Source organism: Capra hircus, chromosome 3 (genome assembly GCF_001704415.2).
Source record: "Capra hircus breed San Clemente chromosome 3, ASM170441v1, whole genome shotgun sequence".
NCBI classification, from domain to species: domain Eukaryota; kingdom Metazoa; phylum Chordata; class Mammalia; order Artiodactyla; family Bovidae; genus Capra; species Capra hircus.
Window position 1 is genome coordinate 70,456,099 of NC_030810.1, and position 23,334 is coordinate 70,479,432.

Here is a 23,334-nt window from a genome sequence, read left to right on the forward strand (position 1 = left end):
AACTGAACTGAACTGAACTGAACGTTAGCAAAGCAAGTTCTTTGAACGAAATCCAGCGCTCCGCTCCTTTGTCTCCAAACGTGGCTAAGAAGGCCTCAGCTGGCTGAGAGAAGGTAGTAGCAGCGATCCACCCTAGCCAGTACACCCACCCATCACAACCCGCCTCTGGTGCCGAGGCCCTGGCGCGTGCTCGGGTGTCTTCGGTACCGCGAGGCGCGCGCTCGCCCGGTCACTCTCCCTGGGAAGGGGCGGGACCCCAGAGCGCGTGCCGGTACTGCGGCAGGCGGAAGCTGCTGGCGGAGACGGGCGGTTCCCGCCGACGAGGGTGGGGGAAGGGCGGCTGCCACACCCGGAAGTTGGTCTGGAAGTGGGGTTGGGGGGGGGGGGTAACGTGTGGGGGCGAGGCTTCCGGTAGCGCAAAGGGTATCGGGAGAGGCTTCCTGTAAAGCTTCTCTGGCTTCTGGAGGGTCCACCGTTGCCGCGGCTTCGGCTTCCACGATCTGCGTTCGGGCTAAACGGTCACAGCAGACGCCTCTGCCGGTCTCCTTGTGCCTGGTTCTGTCCGTATTCGTTCCCAGGAGACCGCCTCGGTTCCGGCAGCGGCTGCGGCCGACATGTTGTGAGGCGGCGGCGCGGGTGTCTGAAGGATGGTTTGGCAGAGGCGGCGGCATCGGCTGCTGGCGGCGGCGGCGGCGGCGGGGGCTCCGGTTCTGTAGAGCCTTGCCCGCTGAGTGTCCGCCCTGTTCCGCGGCCAGACCAGTGCCCCCAGACCCTGCCTCTGCTCCGCGCCGTTGGGGAACGGTTAGACGACAGCCCACGCCCCTCTGAGGAGACACGAAGGGGGTTTTCTAGTGCTCAGATTCCGGACCACCTTGCCTTCCCCTCTCCGACCTGGGCAGTGCTGTCCCCAGAATCCTCAACACCCCCCCCCCAACTTTGCTCCCAATCTCGCCTTAAATCTGTCACACACACGGGTGTTCCTCTCTCTCTCCAGCCACCCCTGGCCCCTTAATTTTCTGCACGCTCATCTCAGAGGGACTCCTGGATCGCTCTCCGAGGGCGGCCTTTTGAAAAATCGTCGTGGACCAGAGTTAAGGAGTTTTTAAAAGTCGGGGCGCGAGAGAGAAGGTGCGATGGCTTCCTCATCTGGCAACGATGATGATCTCACTATACCCAGAGCTGCTATCAATAAGATGATCAAAGAGACTCTCCCCAATGTCCGGGTGGCCAACGATGCCCGGGAGCTGGTGGTGAACTGCTGCACTGAATTCATTCACCTTATATCTTCTGAAGCCAATGAGATTTGCAACAAATCGGAAAAGAAAACCATCTCGCCAGAGCACGTCATACAAGGTAAGTGGTATTTGTGGGATTTTGTTTCAAAGAGGGGCCGGGGACATCCTGCTGGTCGCGTGACGCGTTCATGTCAAAGCCTTCAGTTCTGTCTCCTGGTTAGTATTGGTAACTGAAAAGCCATTGCGGGCAAGGGGGCAGCCGGTGCCTTCAGACCTCTGTGTAGTATTCTCGTGGTCCTTTTCAAATACCAAATGCAGGTGAGAGTTGCAGGCGATTAAGTCGGCTAACATACCCTAAAGAAAGTAGTAGTAGCGGTCTCAGCTTACAGCCAGGTAAACCTAAGCAACAAGAACTTTGCCTGCCTAAATTGAAACCTGGATCATGACAACTGAGAGAGGAAGCCAGAAGTTCTTGGAGAATTAGAATTCAGACAGGAAGTTCAAGCTTGAGTGGAGAGGGCACCCCCTTCCCACCCGACCTTTTTCACCAGTGTAGAAGAAAAGATCAATTTTCAGAACACGAGTAAAAATATTCTTAACGTAAATGTTCACAATTGTAAAGTTTATTAGTGTTGACTGGAGTATATTTTCTGCTTTAAAAATGGCTTCATGGTCCCTACCGTTCATCAACAAGTTGCCAAAGCACTCCAGTTCTATTCTGTAAGAAAGAAGCAGTCAGTGTTCTTTAACCTTCCTTCCTTTCTTCCTTCCTTCCATAGCTTGCATTGTGCCTTAGAGGTAGGTTTTTAAAGCTTGGGTTTAAAGACTGTGAGGGTTTTTTTTTTTCGTGGAACATTTCCCTTTTGTTTCCTGCTGTCGTCCCCGTTTAGATGTATACGCTTAAGCGTTTATTGAACACTTCTGAAAGTTTAATAGTTTCTCCTCTTGTATCTTGGAAAGGATTTAGTTCAGTTAATAGGGCTTTGGGGGACCATATTCTGATGGTTTGTGTCAGGAATGGGGAGACATTTACTAGTCATAATGTTTTGGGAAGCACTTTCTGTGACTGGTACATATAATCTTAGGGGAAGGTTGTGGTCAATTTTGAAGTGATAGCTTGCCTTTTATAATAACCCAATTAAAATTCTAACAATTTCTGGATCACTTTTGAAGTCAGAAAAAAAGATTAATTTTAATTTAATTTTGGTAGGCAGGCAGTTATCTACCATTTTATTGTTATAATTTAACTTTTTAAAAGGTGACTTTCCTGTTATACTGAAGTAGAGGACACATCTTCTCATATTCACCATATACAGTATTTTACAGGAATTATTGACAGAAGTATTTTGTCATGAAATGACTTCTGTAATTTCATTTTTGATTCTTATTGATACATAAAACATACTTCGACATTTCCATTTCAGTACATAAGGAGAAAAAGAAATCCCTAGGAAAAGGTATATTTGACTTTAAAGCTAGTCTTTTACTTGTTTAGAGTACTCTGGCAAGTAAAGTGAAAGCCAAGTTGTCTATTTTTCCTCTTGTGTTTTTATTTTTACATTATATGTGCAGTTGTCACAAATTTTTCACAAGATTGTCCAACACAAATAGCTGTAATTTCCTTTTATAATTCATAAAAGAGAAAACAGATCTTTTATCAACATTGCCTTTCTAATGAAAATTGCAAAAGATTTCAAAAGGATCTGCTTAAACATTTGTTTACACCACGGAAGTGGGGATCTTTCCAAAAATCTAATAACGCCTTACAATCTGTCTTCTTGGGTAGAGTTTATTCTTTTCTAGGATATATTTAGATTTCTGATTGACATGATGGAAGAAAAGTGCAGCTGTAGCTAGCAGTATGCTAGTTAAATAGCTCAACTTTGGAATATGCTAAATTCAGTTTAACGTATGAGTCAGAAAGTTCCAGTGAAAGTGTTTTCCTTATGTACTGAGGATGATTTATTAATTAAAAAAAAATAATGTATTGACCTGTTACAGCTTTATAAAATTACTTTTGTTTTCTTGTAACATTGCTGTTCTTAAGTGTTAGATAAGGATGTACATTTTAACCCCAAATTCTCCCGTTAGAGGGATAGACTTTATATATTTATAATCTCATATTGCTTAATCATTTAAAGAAATTTTTGTCTTGAGTGATTAAAATTCTTTAAAAGAAATTCTTAAGGTGTGTATTTTTTTAGGTGTTTAAAGTGTAATTTTATAGACTGACTCTGGAAAGCTGATTATGACATTTTTTTAATGCTGTTTTGTCAATTTGATTATTTAGGAATGTAAGATACATCCAAGTAGAATAATGTACATTTTAAAGTGATTTGATTCTCACATATTTAAGTTTGGATTTTTTTAGTAATAAGTTTAATGAACTAGACTTTGCTTCAGGACATTTCACTTGCCACTTTGCTTTGCCTTCTCAGAGCAAATTTTGAGGCAGTTTTGTAAAATGCAAGCTAAAGTTGAACAAATTTTATTGCCAGTAAATCTGAAATTGTATAACCTAGTTAAAATTTTTAAAAAATTTAATACAAATATTTTGCTTGAGTTTAAGAACATGGACTTGGCATTGAAGATAACATACACACAAATAGAGGGAGTTCTACACTTAAAAGATATTTTTATTTTGTTTCTGGGTTTCTGTGAACACATTCTTAAATGAGTTCTAACATGTTCTGTTGCATTATGGAAAGAACTGACATTGAGTGTTAAGAACTGCAAAGTATACTGTGAAGGGTTTGGCCTTAGGCAAATCTGTTAACTAAGGTTTCCCCATTTATGTATAAATAATACTTAGTGGTTTCAGGTATAATTAGCAATTACTGAGAATCAGTCAGAATTGAGAAACTTAAATGTGAAATACATGCTACAATTATAATTTTAAAACTTTATATGATACTGATTAAAATGTAAAGCTGAAGGTCTATTATGTTTAACTTTATGTCATGATGCCATTTGTAAAGAGAAAATGTAAATAGGAATATTTTAAATGATATTATTTTTACTTCTGCATTTTAAATCTGTTGCTACTTTTTCTTTCTTTCTTTCATGAGAATTAGTAACTGCAAGTTAGTGAAAGTTTGAAAAAGTCTCTGAGGATTCACTTCAGCAGTTGTATTGCTCCAATCCCTCTCATGCTGGTACTTGGTAAAATACAATAAAAATGAATCACTAGAAAAACAAAATGAAAAATTTTGATACTGCATTCGATAGAAATAAAATTGCTTTCAAATTGCTATGAAGTTTCTTTTTTTCCCCAGCTTTTTGAACTATAATTGACATATAACATTGCGTAAGTTTAAAGTTTACAACCTAATGATTTGGTGTGTGTATATGTTATAAATTAATTATCACAATAAAATTAGTTAACACAGCCATCACTTCACATAGCTACAGTTTTGCTGTGAAAGCTCTTAAAATGCTTAGTTTGAGTTTCCGTACTTAACTCATTGCAGACAATTACATGATGATACGGTTATGATACAGATCCACAGACCATACTTTAAGTATCCTTGTTCTAAAGCTTCAACCACAGTCTGTTTTGGAAAGTGGTTTTGAAGTAGTTTTGCAATCAGGGGATCTGAGTGATTGCAAAGAAGTTGTATTGTAATAATAGTAATAATAATGAGAATAGTATTGTATTGCCTAGATAAGCATCCATACTGACACTTTTTTCCTGAAGGGACACGTGTAATTTGCATTGAACAATTTATCACACACAGGTACTTTTCAAGTTAGGACTTTACTATCTTCTTTAAAATCAATGTATTTTTTGTTTTTGTTTTTCTTCTGCCACCCAGCAGTTAACTTTTGAATTGGCACTGTGCTAGATACTGCTAAGGATATAAAGATGAATGATATTTGATTCTTGCTCTGCCATCCATCTCTCATTGTTGTCCCAGATTCCTAGGAGTGGTGATACCATAGAGAAGGGATCCCCAACCCCTGGTTAGAACTGGGCCACACAGCAGGAGGGTGAGCAGTGGATGAGCAGGAAGCTTCATCTGCCACTCACCATCACTTGCATTACCACCATGGAAAAATTGTCTTCCACAAAACTGGTCCCTGATGCCAGAAAGTTTGGGGACTGCTGCCATAGATGACATGAATCTTAAGGGTGTTTGTTAGGCCATTAAGCCAAGAAATCGCTTTGGCCTACCTTCTCTTAATGTATTTTAAGTGAACTACAGCACCTCCCTCCCTTAACGCACAAACAAAAGAAAGTAGAGAAATTAGTTTTGTATTTTAGTTTTTTTAAATGAAAAGCATACACTGCATTTGAAGGATAAAATAATTCACACAAATTCATGTTAAAACTTTTGGGGAGTACATCATTACTGTAAAATATAAGATATGCCTGTGTTAAAATTGTTGTTGGGTGTACATTTTTACCTTTTTTTAAAATATAACTGTCTGTCTTTCAAAGTGAAAAAATATTGCTAAGGGCTTTTCCCCCCCTAATATGCTGTGTGCTTTTCTGGATACAGTTTTAAGGTAGATGTCAGCAGACCTCTGAGAAACAAGTGATATGTGTTTTATACATAAATTTTAAAATAGATGTACTATTATTTATTTCATTTATTTTTATTGTTTTAGCTTTTACTCTGAGATCCTTAGAGCCAGGGCCGTCAGCAATCCATAAAATCCCTTTGTACAAATCAGAAAAAAAAAAACTCCTTCCTTGAAAACCTTTCTTACCATCTGCCAGAAAAAGTGCCATAATAAGAATTTAAATCTGTGATGTTTACAGTATGATTGGCTCTCCCAGATACGTTGCTGTTGTGCACTGAACAACCTGCAGAGCTAAGGTGGTCCTGCTTAGGAGACATTTCCTTTATCCTTTAAGATTCTCCTTTATGTAAAATGCGGGTATTACTACTGCATGATAACAGATTGAAATATCCCTGTTTAGGAAATGCTGTATCCAGTTAATCATATTTGTTAGCCAAAATGTGTTTACAATTAGGATTAGCCAGTACAGTTTTGAGATTAAATTTATGGCTGCTGTTGTTGAACCATTTTTTTGAGAGTACAGTGTGCTCAGTGTTGAGAGCACAGCTTTTTCAATAAAATTTAATGTTAATCTTTGATTTACTTGCAGTTTTCTTTTGAAAGCAGTGTTCTGAACCTTAATGATTTTTTTAATATAAATTTATTTATTTTGATTGGAGGCTAATTACTTTACAATATTGTATTGGTTTTGCCATACATCAACATGAATCTGCCACAGGTATACACGTGTTCCCCATCCTGAACCCCCGTCCCACCTACCTCCCCATACCATCCCTCTCGGTCATCCCAGTGCACCAGCCCCAAGCATCCTGTGTCCTGCATCGAACCTGGACTGGCGATTCGTTTCACATATGATATTATACATGTTTCAATGCCATTCTCCCAAATCATCCCACCCTCGCCCTCTCCCACAGAGTCCAAAAGTCTGTTCTATAAATCTGTCTCTTTTGCTGTCTCGCATACAGGGTCAACCTTAATGATTTTAATAGCGATTCTTTTTTTTTTAACCCAGGCCCTCCATGGTTTAAAGTAGATTGGATTGGAGTTTTTAATATCTAATTTTGAACTCATGACATTTTGAAGAGTTGTCTCTCTCTTGCATTGATTTGTTAATTTTGTGAATTTAATATACCTGTTTGGCTAGAATTTAATGGGGTGGTAGTAGCTGTGTGGCTTCCCTGGTGGCTCAGTGGTAAAGAACCTTCCTGCCAATGCAAAAGATGGAGGTTCGATCCCTGGGTTGGGAAGATCCCCTGGAGTAGGAAATGGCAACCCACTCCAGTATATCTTGTCTGGAGGATCCCATGGACAGAGGAGCCTGGTGGGCTATAGTGCATGGATTCACAAGGAGTTGGACACAACTGAGTGACTAAACAACAGCAACAGTGCATAGCTGTACATTTGTTTGGGTCCTGTACACTTACTAGTGTACGCTTTAAAATGTAAGAGAAAAAATAAATTTAAAAACTGCAGATGAATAGTACAAAGTCCAAGTTAGGTAAGGAACTCCTCTGTGTTGGACATTGTGTTAAATGCCTTCAGTTAATTACTTGTTGGTTCCTCCAACCCTTAAAGTAATAAAGTACAATAATATAATAATGAATGCTTTATTTTGCTCCTCTGTGGGCCAAACTCTGTTCTTAGCTCTTTGTTTATATTAATTCATTTATTTTTAGTAACAACATGATCTGATGAAATGTAGGTACTGTTATTCTTGTTTTCTAAGAACAGGGGTGAAGGAACATAAGTCACACAGCTAATCTAAGAGCTGGGAGTCAATTCCTGGCAGCCTTAGGGGCTGCATGCTTAACCATTATAGTGCTTCTGATTGTAGGAAGATATTATAAAATAGACACTTTGTTCTCATTTTAGAGATGGAAAATTGAAGCATAGATTAAGCGACATATCCAAGGTTATACAAATACAGTGAGAACTAAGTTTCAAATTCTGTTTTCAAAAAGGGGAGATTACTTCTGTCTAAAAGCAAGAGAATTCCAGAAAAACTTCTATTTCTGGTACTTTAAAGCCTTTGACTGTGTGGATCACAACAAACTGTGGACAATTCTTAAAGAGATGGAATTACCAGATTACCTTACCTGCCTCCTGAGAAGTCTGTATGCAGTTCAAAAAGCAACAGTTAGAACCAGACATGGAGCAGCGGACTGGTTCCAAATCAGGAAAGGAGTATGTCAAGGCTGTATGCTGTCACCCTGCTTATTTAACTTATATGCAGAGAAATCCTGGGCTGGATGAAGCACAAGCTGGAATCAAGATTGCTGGGAGAAATATCAATAACCTCAGATACACAGCTGACTCCACCCTTATGGCAGAAAGTGAAGAACTAAAGAGCCTCTTAATAAAAGTGAAAGAGGAGAGTGAAAAAGTTGGCTTAAAACTCAACATTCAAAAAACTAAGATCATGGCATCTGGTCCTATCGCTTCATGTCAAATAGATGGGGAAACAGTGGAAGCAGTGAGAGACTTTATTTTCTTGGGCTCCAAAATCACTGCAGATGGTGACTGAAGCTATGAAATTAAAAGACGCTTGCTCCTTGGAAGAAAAGTTATGACCCACCTAGACAGCATATTAAAAAGCAGAGACATTAACTTTGCTAACAAACATCCATCTAGTCAAAGCTGTGGTTTTTCCATTTGTCATGTGTGGATGTGAGAGTTGGACTGTAAAGAAAGCTGAGTCCCAAGGAATTGATGCTTTTGAAGTGTGGTGTTGGAGAAGACTCTTCAGAGCCCCTGGACTGCAGAGAGATCCAACCAGTCCATTCTGAAGGAAATCAACCCTGGATATTCATTGAAAGGACTGACGCTAAAGCTGAAACTCCAATACTTTGGCCACCTGATGTGAAGAACTGACTCATTTGAGAAGACCCTGATGCTGGGAAAGATTGAAGGCAGGAGGAGAAGGGGACGATAGAGGATGAGATGGTTGAATGGCATCACTGACTCAATGGACATGAGTTTGAGCAAGCTCCGGGAGTTGGTGATGGACAAGGAAGCCTGGTGTGCTACACTCCATGGGGTAGCAAAGAGTTGGACACTACTGAGCCACTGAACTGAACTGATTTCTGTCTAGGAGGATCAGGCAAGCTTAATTTGAAGACAGTTTGATCTGGATTGTGAATGAATTACTGTCAGCATGAATATGGGAAACCAGTGCCTATTGGGAAACACTGAGTGGTCAGGTTTAGCAAAGTATTCAGGGATTTAATGGCAGAAATAAAGCTGGAAAGGTAGCTGGTGCTAGATCCTGGAGGATCTTGTAGGGCTAAGGAAATAAAACTTTTCTTTAGATTGTAGTAGAACACCATAAGTCATTTACTAGTTTCTTTTGATATTATTTCCAGCCAGTATTATTGAAAATACACTACTATGCTTGTGCCTTTAAAAAGAGAAAATACGAATGAAAAGCTTTGGCTTCTAGCATTAACACTTAAAAAATAATGTCTGTCAATTCAAGTAAAAAATTTAGGCTGCCTAGTTTTCACTTAATTTCCTACTGTACTCCCAAGCTCCTTGAGGCCAGGAATTAGTGGTAGTTAATTTGGTAATTTGGTAAATAGAACTCAGAATAATGTCTTACTGAAATTTGGGGAGGGTCAAAAGATGGGATCTCTTAAGTTAAAATTCAAGTAGTAGCAGTCTACTTCTTGACATCAGGTTATTTCTAAAGATGGTTGATGAAAACAGCTTAACATAACGAAATAATTTAAAACTGTAAATCACTCAAGATGCCTTTAAAAACTTCAGCTTACATGGGAATGTACATTTTAAAGGTATATTTGGTTTCTCCCTGAAAAGCAGATTCAGTGAGAACTTAGGGCATCTTTAGTGAGGGAGTCTGGTTCATCATAACTGTTGAAAATCTGTAAAAATAAGTTCATTTACTATGTTTTTTACTACCTGTATTTCATTGTTGGTTCAGAAGGCAAAATATGACTTTGGGGCATTAGTCAACATATAGAAAACTGTATAATTTTAAATACTGTGAACCAAAAGGAAATTTTATGCTTTGTCTTTCTAGATTACAGAGGCATTATTTTCTTATAAATTTTTCTTTCTAAATGTGAAAAAATAGAATATTTTGTTGATGTTTCTTTTATCCTTATCGTCTTTCTTTATCTCAGTTTTTCTGCCACATCACTTTAAATATTTTTGCAGTATTTCTTGTAAGTTTGATTTCAGGGTCTTTGAATAAATTCCGAATTTTATAAGTTATTTCCAGCAGTATTTCTTAAACTTGGCAGGTTGAGTGTCTTTGCTAAAAATAGTTTCCTGTTGGTATATTAGACAAAAGAACTTAATTCCTCCTATCCTACTGTAAGTTAGATAAAGCTTATATTACCAGCCTACTTTTTCTAAGCCGTTTTATTAACAAATATATTCCAAATATTTCCTTTTTTTAATTCTTTGAGAAAATCACTGACTTAATGATTTATTTACTATGATTGGTATAGGAAAAAATGTTTTCTTGGTAAAACCACATGTTCTTACATTGGGCCTTTTTTTTCTTTCCTCACAGGAAATGCTTTAGTTTTTAAAAAACTAAAAAGAAAAGGAAAAGTGAAGGCCTGTGCCTTGATATGTTCCTTAAGTTTTAACTAATTTGCAATCTAATATTAAGAAAGCTGATAAAATATTTTGTCTTAGTCATATGGATGATTATTGTGCACTGTAAAATAGGTAAAATTATTAGAAGACAATAGTCTTCCCCTCCAAATACCTCCCTCCACCACCCCCACCACCTTATTGGCAAGCTTCATAAAATATTCCACTGGTGAAGAAAAAGTGGTATTTTATCACTTTCTGATATTTTCATATTTTCATTTTCCCAGCACTAGAAAGTTTAGGCTTTGGCTCTTATATCAGTGAAGTAAAAGAAGTCTTACAAGAATGCAAGACAGTAGCATTAAAAAGAAGAAAGGCCAGTTCTCGTTTGGAAAATCTCGGCATTCCCGAAGAAGAATTATTGAGACAGCAACAGGAATTATTTGCAAAAGTAAGTAACACATATTAACTTATTTCATGTGAATCTGACCCTTTTTTGTACACCAAAATCATACTGTTTTCTAAAATAATTTCCCAAGTCAATATGCATGTCCAAAATTTTGTTTTTGTGGCTGATTGTTTGATCATAGAGTCTGATGTTAGATCTGGCCAGTTTGACTCTATTTGGCCGGCTATTTACTTTACATAAAAGTAAATATTTGCAGCAGCCTGTTTTCTGAGGAGAACAACTCCAAATGACTACTGAGACTTTACTTTGATGTTTTTTTCAGGCAGAATGACCATTTAAAAGCATGAAAAGTATACCTTAACATTCGTAAGATTTAAACTGATGGACTGGTGAGAAAATATTGTATCAAATTTTTAGACGAATGGCATATAAAAAAAATCTGACTAACGTTTACTTTTTAGTTAACTTAGGTCTTTACTGCACCTTTAAAACACTCTGATCTTAAAAACTTTGAAGGGCCAGTGGAACAGAGAAAGGCAGAAAATTTTTCTCCTTTTTCGCTTGTTCTAATGTCCAGTCTGGAGGATTAGCAACAAGAACTATTTGTTATTTCCCTCTATTTTTAAAGAAAGGAGACCACCGGGAGCTGGAATTGAGTGGAGTTTGTGACTAGCCTCTCAGAATTTCTCCAGTGTTACTGCTCTGCCATCTTCTTGGCCTGCCTTAGCCCACTGTCAGAATCCTGGGTGCCTTCTTCATTCCCTTCCAGGTCCCTTGGTGACACTAGAAACAAGCTCTGTAATATATTTTGGATCATTCCTCTGTGGAAGATCATATTTTCCAAAGATGACCACTATAGTATCTCTTACCCTTTGTCTCCATGACTCACTGTGCCTTCGTATTACAGCAGAGGCAACAAAGGCTGGCAGCCTTCATTATCTGATAAAAATACCTAGGGATGAGGATTAGGAGATGAAGAAGCCCATGCAGCATGCAACACAGTTTCCATGTGGAGTGAATAACCCAACAACCAATATGCACATATACCCCATGCTGATGCAAAGAAAAAGCTTTCCATCAGTCCTTTCCACTCAGGCATGGGATGCACTGGGCCTGGTCCAGAATACCCACAGGCAAGAGCAAGAAGAAGAAATTGAGAGGGAAAAATTGGCCTTCCCTCCTCCTCTGCCAGGTTCCTTGAAGCTGGGGAGCATTTAGTTACAGTGTACAACGGTTCTTTTCTTTTAAAAAAAAATATTTATTTATTTATGTTTGGCTATGCTGCGTGTTCATTGGTATGTGAACTTTTCTGTAGATGCAGTCAGCAGGGGCTACTCTCTAGTTGCAGTGCAGGAGCTTCTCCTTGCGGTGGATTTTCTTGTCATGGAGCTCGAGCTCCAGGGTGCACAGGCTTCAGTAGTTGCAGCTCCTGGGCTCTACAGCACAGGCTCAGTAGTTGTGATACACCGGCTTAACTGTTCTACGGCATGTGGGATCTTTCCGGGTCAAGAATCGAACCCGCATCTCCTGTGTTGGCAGGCGAATTACCACTGAGCCACAAGGGAAACCCTGCAGTGATCCTTGAATGACTGAATATTCACTCCATGTAAGACTGAGAGCTTAATAACCCGGTGGTTAAGAATGCAGATCACTGACCAAGGCTAAATTTATCATCAGGGACTGAGATATCTTAATCATATTTTCACTTGCTCTTCTCTGTACCTTTTTCCTGTTTACCCTACAAAGGCAGGAGCAAGGAATTACAAACTTGAAGATTTACAAGTACAGCTTAAAAAATAGTCCATTCCATTTCTGGTTACTACTGAAATGCTCAGATTGCTCAAGCAGACTGTCTATAAGTACTGTCTATAAGTATAATAAAGCATTGAACTCACTTTCCAGTGGGAAGATCTTGAAAGTTAGACCTAAATCATTGGGTCAGAGGTGATTCTCTGGTAAAGAGGATGTAAAATACAGTGTTTCAGTTCCGTAGAGATACTTATTTCATCATAGGAATAGTGCTTTGTGGTCCTTTATAATTGTCTGTCCCTGCCCTTAGTTTGTAAGCTCGCTGACAGCTGGACCTATTATTAATTGTATCTTTAGAAAATCCCATGGACGGAGGAGCCTGGAAGGCTGCAGTCCATGGGGTCGCTGAGGGTTGGACACGACTGAGCAACTTCACTTCCACTTTTCACTTTCATGCATTGGAGAAGGAAATGGCAACCCACTGCAGTGTTCTTGCCTGGAGAATTCCAGGGACGGGGGAGCCTGGTGGGCTGCCGTCTATGGGGTCGCACAGAGTCGGACATGACTGAAGTGACTTAGCAGCAGCAGCAGCAGCACCCATCTAACATGGTAACTAGCACAGGGGGAGTATTCAATAAATATTTGTTGAATAAATGACTGAGTTAAATTGATGAGTCAGGGAAGCACAGAACTCTAGGGGTGGAACAGACTTTTGAAATCATTTACTTTAACCTTGATCTTCTAAATTATGATTCTGAAGTTTGAGGAGGTTCAAGAATCTGTTCACCATTATGAAAAAAAAAGGAGGTGGGGAGAAGTGAGGCTGTTTTTTCCCTACAAAGTTCTGGCTTCTCACTTGAAAATGGAAGACAGATTTGGTTTGAATAGAAGAGGTGAGAATTGCTACAAGTTACTATAATTACTGTTAGAACTAGGAAATACCATTTTAGGTCTTTTCCAGATTAGCTCCATAACTGATCTCTTTATAGTCATTAACAACCAGTTTGGTTTAAGTATTTAAATTTTAAGTTGTCAAGCACTAGACACCAGATACCATTTAAACTGATTAGGAAGATAAAGCTTACCAATGTTTATTGAGTTCTAACCATGTGTTAATCATGTGCCAAGTGATTTACCAGTATTATTTAATCCTCACAACATAGAAAACAGGTACTTAAGTAGAAAAGCCTTTGAGGCAGGCACGACCACATGCAAACAGTGTTGTAATCCATATGAATAGGAGGTACCAATGGAGGATTGAAAGTTTTTTTAAAAAGCTAGTGGCTATTATTTATTGAGTCTCTACTATGGGAGATCACCTACAGGGTGCCAACGTAAATATTTGATAAAGGGAAAGATGCTCTGCTAAATACTTTATATACTTTGCAGAGTTTTTAATGAACAAAACAAGTTTTACTGTACCCATTTACACTTTAAGAAACAGACTCAGAGATGGAGAGACTTTCATGAGATCATTTGTTCTACAGATATTTATTATGAAAGTCTTCACTATTTACCAGATACAGTGCTAGTTGCTGATCTTATAATAGTGTAAAAAAGGACGGGGTTATGTCATTATGAAGCTTAGTTTACTGGGAAGGATTGACTTAGACAAATGAAATGGGTAAATATCTTCTGACTTCAAAACCTGTGCTCTTTCTACAATACTGTGCTAATACTCTAGCCACCATTTTGTTTACTTAAATTTTATTTTGGAACTTTTAAGTGGAATGAATGTACTTTATCATTTCTATGACAAAAAATTGAATGAAGGAAATAATCTACTGGCTGCAAATTCTGTCTTCACTTTTCTGCCCTTGTCATCTGGTTTTTTTTTTTTTCTTTCTCCCTTATCTCCTTTCTGTCTTGCCCTGACCTATGGATAAAAAATACCCTAATATTTCTTTGCTCTTGTGAGAAAAATCAGAAGAGAAGTAAAATTATTGTAGCTGCTTAGTACTTTTCCTAGAGCACATAGTATTAATACTTTAGTCTAAAATATGAATGGAACTGATAAATTATTATACCATCTTTTTCTTAACTTTTATTTCACATAATCATTTAGACTTTATTTTACATACTAACAAAAAGCAGCCTCTTTTGAAGCTGTCTTTCAGTGCTAGCAGCAAATATTTGAAAAGGAGGTACCACTAATATGTTGAGATAAAGTTAACTGTAAATTGTAAATGAATCATATTAGTATGTGGGAGTGGGAGTCTTAAAACGTAATGAAAATTTCCAGAAGAAGTGGGTTAGCAAGTAATGCCTATTTACTTCTCTTTCACTTTTCCATTTTAGAAGGAAAACACTTTGGATGGATTAGGTAAGAAGCAAAATGGAAGGAAATAAATTAGAATAAATACCACTGAAAATTTTAATTTATAGACATGAATACAAATAATATTTATCAATCAGTATTGATTTTAAAGGTATCAGAGTGCTTTGTGAAAGTATGGGTGCTGATATGGGGCAATGGTACCTAAAAAAGTCAGTTAAATTTTAAGTATAACCAGTACATGTCTTTGCAGATCATTGAACAAACTAGAATATAATGAACAAACTGAGATAAAGCAGCTTTGCAATAAAACCTGTGTAGAGACTTGAGATTATTTGAATTTTTTTTGTGCCACAAAATTATACCTATTTATAGTTGATTAGACCACAGAGTAGATATTCTTAAGTTGATTAAATTAATATATTTGGTTTGCCCTACAATTTTCAAGTATTTTCTGTGAAGTATTCTTAGTCTGTTTTGAACTCTGGGTATTCCTGCCATAATAGTAAATATGCCTGTGTATTATGGAAATATTTTCCATATTTCTTTATTAAAATAGGTAGAAGTAGTTACTAGAATACCTGGTCTTTAATTTCCTAAACACACAAAAAACATTTTTGTCCCAGAGGGGAGGTATAATATAGATACCTTAACATCTGTTATATGAGGTTGACTACTCATGAGGAAGGTATAAAGAGATCCCCAAGTACAGATTTTAATGTAGAAGTGTGCCAGTTACTAAGCAATTGTTTCAGCATGAAACCCCCTTCCTGTGCTAGGTTTGAGAATGGACCCAGTAGTCTGTAAACCGTGTTTCTGCTGTTCTAGCTGACTTCCCTAGACTCTGCTGCTAGTGGGGGCCTCTGAAGGAGATTACATGGCTGGGTGGAAGAAGGCACTTGTTCCTTTCTTTTACTTCCAGTTGGCTTCAGGTTCCTTTGAGCAATGCAGCAATGCTTCACCCTGGCTGCATCAGTTTTTTCCTGTAGCAGCAACTGAATCTGGTTTGCAGTTTCTCTAATACTTACAGAACCAATCCGAACATGCATCCCCTTCCTCAGGTATGTGGTTCTCAAACCTTGGGGCCCTCTTCTAAACTTAAGAGATGGTAGTACCAGCCAAATACACTCCTTCTTCAGAAGTCTGAGTTTCAGTTCTGTGGTTGGCTCCTCAAACCTTCTGAGTTTTAAAAATTTCAGCCTCTTCCCTTGTTTCAAATTTAAGGTTGATGGTTGCTTCCTGTAGTTGCCACACACAAATCTTAGTGTTTGTTTCTTGCCTCTTCAATTACCTAGTTATCACCTTTATACTTGGTTAATGATCTTCTATATTTATATTCTTTCTGTTTCCCTAACTAGTGTGACTTAGTCTATCTCCTTCAGTTCAGTTCAGTCGCTCAGTCGTGTCTGACTCTTTGCGACCCCATGAATCGCAGCATGCCAGGCCTCCCTGTCCATCACCATCTCCCGGAGTTTACTCAGACTCACATCCATCGAGTCCGTAATGCCATCCAACCATCTCATCCTGGGTCTTCCCCTTCTCCTCCTGCCCCCAATCCCTCCCAGCATCAGAGTCTTTTCCAATGAGTCAGTTCTTCGCATGAGGTGGCCAAAGTACTGGAGTTTCAGCTTTATCATCATTCCTTCCAAAGAAATCCCAGGGTAGATCTCCTTCAGAATGGACTGGTTGGATCTCCTTGCAGTCCAAGGGACCCTCAAGAGTCTCCTCCAACACCACAGTTCAAACGCATCAATTCTTTGGCGCTCAGCCTTCTTCACAGTCCAACTCTCACATCCATACATGACCAGAGGAAAAACCATAGCCTTGACTAGACGGACCTTAGTCGGCAAAGTAATGTCTCTGCTTTTGAATATACTATCTAGGTTGGTCATAACTTTTCTTCCAAGGAGTAAGCGTCTTTTAATTTCATGGCTGCAATCACCATCTGCAGTGATTTTGGAGCCCAAAAAAATAAAATCTGACACTGTTTCTACTGTTTTCCCATCTATTTCCCATGAAGTGATGGGACTGGATGCCATGAGCTTCATTTTCTGAATGTTGAGCTTTAAGCCAACTTTTTCACTCTCCTCTTTCACTTTCATCAAGAGGCTTTTAAGCCAACTTTTTCACTCTCCTCTTTCACTTTCATCAAGAGGCTTTTTAGCTCCTCTTCACTTTCTGCTCTAAGGGTGGTGTCATCTGCATATCTGAGGTTATTGATATTTCTCCCAGAAATCTTGATTCCAGCTTGTGTTTCTTCCAGTCCAGCGTTTCTCATGATGTACTCTGCATAGAAGTTAAATAAGCAGGGTGACAATATACAGCCTTGACATACTCCTTTTCCTATTTGGAACCAGTCTGTTGTTCCATGTCCAGTTCTAACTGTTACTTCCTGACCTGCATACAGGTTTCCCAAGAGGCAGGTCAGGTGGTCTGGTATTCCCATCTCTTTCAGAATTTTCCACAGTTTATTGTGATCCACACAGTCAAAGGAGTGGAGTCTAATCTCCTTATTAGACCCCAAATAATACTGGAAGGAATCAGGAACAAACCTACTGGGGAAAACAGTATTTCAGAAGTACTTAAAGAAAGAGAGGGATTACAGTAGGTGAAAATCAGATTTCAAAAAGATTGACTATCAGCATGAGTAAAGGTAGCAAAAGCGGGAGAGTATGAAGTATAATTGGAAAACATTTTATGTTCTAGGTGGGTTTTGTGTTTTTTTTAGCACTAGGGAAATGCTTTGAAAGAAGATTAGAGAAAATATAGTGGAGCAGACCGTAATTTGGAGGGTCTAAATTCTAGGCTGAGAAATTTGGACTTAATTGGTAACAATTAAATGATTTTTTTATGTATTATAATTACCCCCAGGGAATGTTTGGATAATAAATTCATAACATTAAGAAAAGTTAGAAATGTACATGGTAAAAAAAATCTTAAATTAAGGTTATGCTGAGCATTATTGTTTTCCCACAAAACATTCATTTATTCAGAAATCCTTGGGGCCTGTATGTTGAGAAGGCAGCAGTGAATATGGAAACGTTTTCTTTTCTCAAGTCTAGAGGAGAAAAAAGATAATATACTCAGGTAACTAGAGAACAAAATAGATAGGTATGGGAACGCATAGAGAATTATAGACTATGAAATAGAGCGGAGAATGTGACCTAGAAAGATCAAGAAAACCGATGTGTCTTTTAAATACTGGCAAGCAATTGGAATCAGGCTAAAAGATTAATTCTGAAGAAAGGCAGAAATGGAGAAACAACATTGTTTTGGTAAACTCTTAATGGGAAATTATGTGATTTTTTTTTCGAGAACAGATTCATTTTTCCCTTCTTGTTGTGGTTTTTCTGCTAATAGATGAAATTAAGTTGGGAAGGAACCATGTAATGCATGTGGATGTACCTTGGTTTCTCAGATCCAGTGGTGGTTTTTATAGAAGTTATTTAAAATGAATGGATTTTAACTATCCTGCTTAAATTCAGTACTAGATAAGTAGTTTCACTAGTTTGTATGTGGGAAGGGTATGTTCTGTGTGTGTGTGTGCGTGCACGCATACATATGTGTGCATTTATAAAGAGGGGAAAGGGACAGAGGAAGAAAGAAATGTATCCATAGGGTAGGGAACTAAGATAGAAACTTGAAAGAAATATCAAGATAGGTATTGCTTTTATGTTCAGTACTTTTCTGTAACAGAGGTACTATACTAGTGAAATTCTAAACCACAGATAAAATTTTTAGATTGCAAGTATTTACGTCAAAATTATAAGTTGAGAGGGCAGAAGAGTCAGGTGAAACAAAAGAGAGACAGACACAGGGAAAAGAAAACCAAAGAGAGAATGTTGCGATTTTTCTGTGAACTTTTTTAGGTTCTTCAGTGGAACCATTATGTGACATAAAAGAGAATTGAGAAGAAGCAGTCTCTCATTATATTTTCTTACAGAGTTCATGTTGTCCTGATGTACAAAAACTACAGTGGTTGGAAAATACCCAATTTAATAATGACTAAGTTTATGGTTGGCTTAATATACAAAGTGTGCATGTTACAGGTTTAAAAAAATTTTTTTTCTATGTTTTTTGTGTTTAGGCTAGACAGCAACAAGCAGAATTGGCCCAACAGGAATGGCTTCAAATGCAGCAAGCTGCCCAACAAGCCCAGCTTGCTGCTGCATCAGCAAGTGCATCCAACCAGGCAGGATCTTCTCAGGATGAAGAAGATGATGATGATATCTGAAATTCACCAGCTGAGTTTCTATTTCCTTTAAAATGTTTTTCCCTGCACAAGAAAACAGTGAAAAAAATGCTTACCTGTAATTTTGCATCTTGGTGGACTTGCCATTGGTATTCTAGGGATATCTGCTGTTAAGTTTCATCTGTTGTGTGCTATTCATGTAAAATCTGTCTCTTTGAACTGTTGAAAATTTAAGGTTCAGTATAATATCAATTTTGAATTTTTAATGGTGTTTATGAAATTTTAGATAGCAGTGAGTCTGTTTGATCAATAAACAGTGTTACAGAAAACTTCAAGTTTATAAAAATACAGTGAAATTTATACAGAAGCTCTAAATCTTCATTTGCATTTCCTCTGCCCTTTTAACTAAACTAAAAATTGGGAATTTTAAATTATTTGGGGGAGGTGCTGTGTGATATAGTAGACATTAGATCAGGTTGGTGAAAAAACGAAGCCCAGTTGTGCAGTATCTGGATTTTCTCTTTTAAAATGAGTATATGCATACAGGCAATAAACATACGTGCTCAGATAAATATACTTGTTTAAAAAAGATCTCAAAACAAGGCATTCAAAAGCTAGAAAGGAGTATGTTCAATAGTAGTTGTAAAATTTGGTAGGTTATTTTTTCAATTTTGTTTTTATTTTATGTAGAGCTAAAAACTCGTTTTATTATAGCATAATTCATCTTCAGCTACACTATTACATTTCAAAGACTGCCCAGTTTTGAGGACTGTCATGATTCTTAGTATTTCACTCCAGTAATCATTAATAGTATTACTTGCTTAGTCCATCTTGTGAAACAGTTGCTTAGGTTGCATTGGTTGGTTCATGAATATTAAGACCTTTCCTAGGGGAAAGAAATGACAGTTAATGAGCATGCTTGTTATAAGAGGGGATTCTTTTTGTAATTTAACTTGTAGTTCTAGTTTCCTTGTTTGTTTTTAGCATTACTTTTACAGTTTCTTGACTAGATGGCCTAGAATGCCCAATACTTCCTTTGAAATGGCATCATTATCTCCATCATAATTGAGTGATAGCTTTAAAAAATGTTTTGTTTAAGAAAATGTGTCATAATTGATTAGCCCTATATGAAACATAAATAATTTTAACCTGCTTATTAAAAGGGAAAAGCTTTAATTTGGTTCTAATAAGTAAAGTATGATAGTGATTTTTATAGGAATCCAGTGTTTTGAAGAACTGGCCTATTGTGTTTATATTTGGAAAACAAAATGGAAAAGCCACTTAAAATAGTATGAAGTAATCTAAATTACTATGTCAGTTGCCAAATCATTTAAATTTGTGTATTCACCAGGTCTAAAGATAGATTGTGGCTGCTAGAATTCCAGTTTTAATTGAAGAGCTAAATAAGTCAAATGTTCAAGTATTAGATTTCTTAATGATCATATTTTGCAGTTTTATAAAAAGTGAAATATTGTTATACATTTATTAAATACACTTCTTCCATGCCACAAATAGGTTAATCCTGCTGAACGTTTGAGTTAAAGTTGATACTGTACCCATGAGTGCGTTTGAACAAGATAGAGGGATTGTTTTTTTAAAAGTTTAAGTACCAAAGGTAGTCTAGTCTAAGAAATAATAAGTTAATAAGTGTTGGCTTTTCTAATTTGTACTGTAACATCCTTATACTTTCTATTTTAAGTGTATCTGTTTCTTAGGAAAAAACGTAGATATTTTCCATACCTTTTTTTTGATGCAGAGTTCAGGTTAATTAATATTTACTGCATCTGATAATGTATTATATGTTCAAATCCTAGTGACTTTCATTTTGACATTCTTGTGATTTTCATATGCTGTATTCTTCAAGCAATAAAATCTGATGTGTTTTATAAATTGTTTTTATATTTAATGATCTGTACAGATTAATGGCATGAGATTTCTGTTATTACCATTTTTACTAGTTTCAAGAATCTTAGGCCCCCCAAAACAATTTTGATCTTTTGGTATATACTACTTGACTTTCTCCTTTGTTTACTGGTTTCTTAGAAAATATGGTTTTACTTGTATTTTTGTAATTTACAGTCTTAGGATGCAGGCATAACAGCTAATTCAGCAGTGTTTTAGTTGATTTTTTAGCAGTTAACTATTATATTCTGTCTTTTGTTGAGATTTTTAAAATCTTTTGGAGAGAGAAACAAAATTTTTAGTATTCTTGAGAAATAAAGTTATTGTTTGGTAAGTATTTTCCCCACCTCCTTGAATATGTCTGTCTTTTTCAGCAGGCTATCAGATTGATAAATGTTGAAAAGGCATCAGTTTTTAAAATTACATATACCATACATGTAGAAGAGTACATAAATAAGGGTTTTCACAAGTTAAATGTATTCATTTTGCCACCTTCAGATTAAGAAACAGTATTGTTAACATCCCAGCTCTCCTCTTGCCCCTATCTCCACACCTTCTTCTTCCTCCCCAGAAGTAACTACTATTCTGACTTCTAAAATCAGTTTGCCTGTCTTGTCTTTTATGTAAATGCAGTTATACATAATATACTCTTTTTTTTTGCTCATTGTTTTATTTTTGAGTGTATTGATTTCCTGATGCCATTGTAACAAAATACCACAAACTTAAGGGATTTAAAACAACACAAATGTATTCTCTTGCAGTCCTGAAGATCAGAAGTCCAAAATCAGTTTTATTAGGTCAGAGGCAAGATTGGTTCCTAAATGTGGAAATTTTAAGTGGAGAATCCATTTCCTTATCTTTTTTCAGTTTCCAGTGTCTGCCTATAATCCTTGGCTTGTGCCTTCTTCCCCTGTTCAAAGCTTCTGCTTTTATCATCACATCATCTTTCTTCTGTAGTCAAATATTCCTTTGCATCTACACTTAGGGCCCACCTGGATAATCCAGGACAATCCCCCATCTCAAGATCATTAATTTAATCACATCCACAAGATCACTTTTGCCATATTAGGTAACATTTACAGGTTTCAGGGCTTCAATCCTAGGTATTTTAGGAGGTAGGTACTTAACCTGCCCACGTGAGGTTCATTCATATTGTTGCATGTATTTGTAGTTCATTCATTCTTATTGCTGAATAGTATTTCATTAGTTTATTTTTATTATATGCAGAATTTATCCGTTCTGTCATTGATGGGCACTTGCATAGTTTCTAGTTCTGGACTAGTATGAATAATTCTGTGGAGAACATTTTTATACCTGTCATTTCGTGAGTATATACATGCATCTGTGTTGAATCTATACCTGAAAGTGGAATTTTTAGGTTAAAGCGTGTGTATATATTTGGTATTTAGTATGTACTGTCAGTTTCCCAAAGTGTTTGTAAAAAGGCAGCATTTTAATGTGTACTATGATAATGAATTACTATAATGGTCCAGTGACCTATAATGTTCAGTAGTTTCTTGAAATTTCTAAATTATACCAAATGAGTTATACTTGCTATAGCAGGTCTGATATTTAGTATGATACAAGAGGAAAATAAAAGCAAAAGTATTTGAGTATCTTGTTATTGACACAGTAGTATTACACATTCCTTAGATTATTGCTCCTCAGAAGAAATGTAAGTTTTAGGTAATTATAAACATTATGTTGAGTTTAAAAGTAGTATCTTGTAGAAAGTCCATGATTTAAGTTTTTAATTGAATTAAATGTTTTGTTATAACTTTATTTGGATTCATAGATATTTCCTCTTATCCAGTGGCCACTGGAAAGAATTAGCCAGTCCACATGGGATAGGCACTGCCTTCCACTGGTTTCACTTGGATTTTTTTTCCCCCTTCTTCTCTGTAACACCTTGTCCCTTCTGTTTTTTACCTTGTCCCATGGCATAGAGTATCATGGTAGGACTGGCCGTGGTAAGAAGAATGGTAGCGTAAATACCCTCTCACCTACCCCCACTTGTCATAAACATAACCACTGATCCTTGTCCTGTATACTCAAAATAAAAGACCTACCCTTGGCATATATGCTGAAACTAGCTTTTTCCTATAAAAGATGTAAATGAAAAGAGAAAGTAGGGAATCAAAGGAGGTAACTTCCATTTTAATCAGTTTCTACCAGAAATCAAGCAACTTAGTAAAACCTTAGAATAAGATCTTAGAAGAGGGTTTCCAACCCACCACTATAGGCATTTTGGGCCAGTTAATTTCTTGTTGTGAGAGACTATCCTGTGTCTCATGGGAAGGTTAGCACCATCCCTGGCCTATACCTACTGGATGCGAGTAGCAACCCCTGCCCCCCAACCCCATTGAAAGAACTTAGAAATGTCTCCAGACATTGCCAGAGGTCTCCTGGGAGGCAAAATCACCCCTGTTGAGAAGCATCACCTTAGAACATCCAGGTTTTTACTTTCAGGATAGAGTACTAG

At 37.4% G+C, this 23,334-nt stretch overlaps 1 protein-coding gene across 1 annotated transcript; it reads left to right on the forward strand.

Moving 5' to 3' along the window:
• Positions 411-22,634, forward strand: DR1 (down-regulator of transcription 1). Its single transcript, XM_005678090.3, has 3 exons — positions 411-1,353; positions 10,613-10,776; positions 18,846-22,634. The coding sequence occupies exons 1-3, from the start codon at positions 1,134-1,136 to the stop codon at positions 18,990-18,992; spliced, it is 531 nt and encodes a 176-aa protein (XP_005678147.1). The 5' UTR covers positions 411-1,133; the 3' UTR covers positions 18,993-22,634.

Coding starts and splice junctions, on each gene's coding strand:
- DR1 (XM_005678090.3), top strand. CDS start 1,134: ATGGCTTCCTCATCTGGCAACGATGATGATCTCACTATACCCAGAGCT. Junction 1,354..10,612: donor GCCAGAGCACGTCATACAAG/GTAAGTGGTATT, acceptor TCATTTTCCCAG/CACTAGAAAGTTTAGGCTTT. Junction 10,777..18,845: donor AACAGGAATTATTTGCAAAA/GTAAGTAACACA, acceptor TTTTGTGTTTAG/GCTAGACAGCAACAAGCAGA.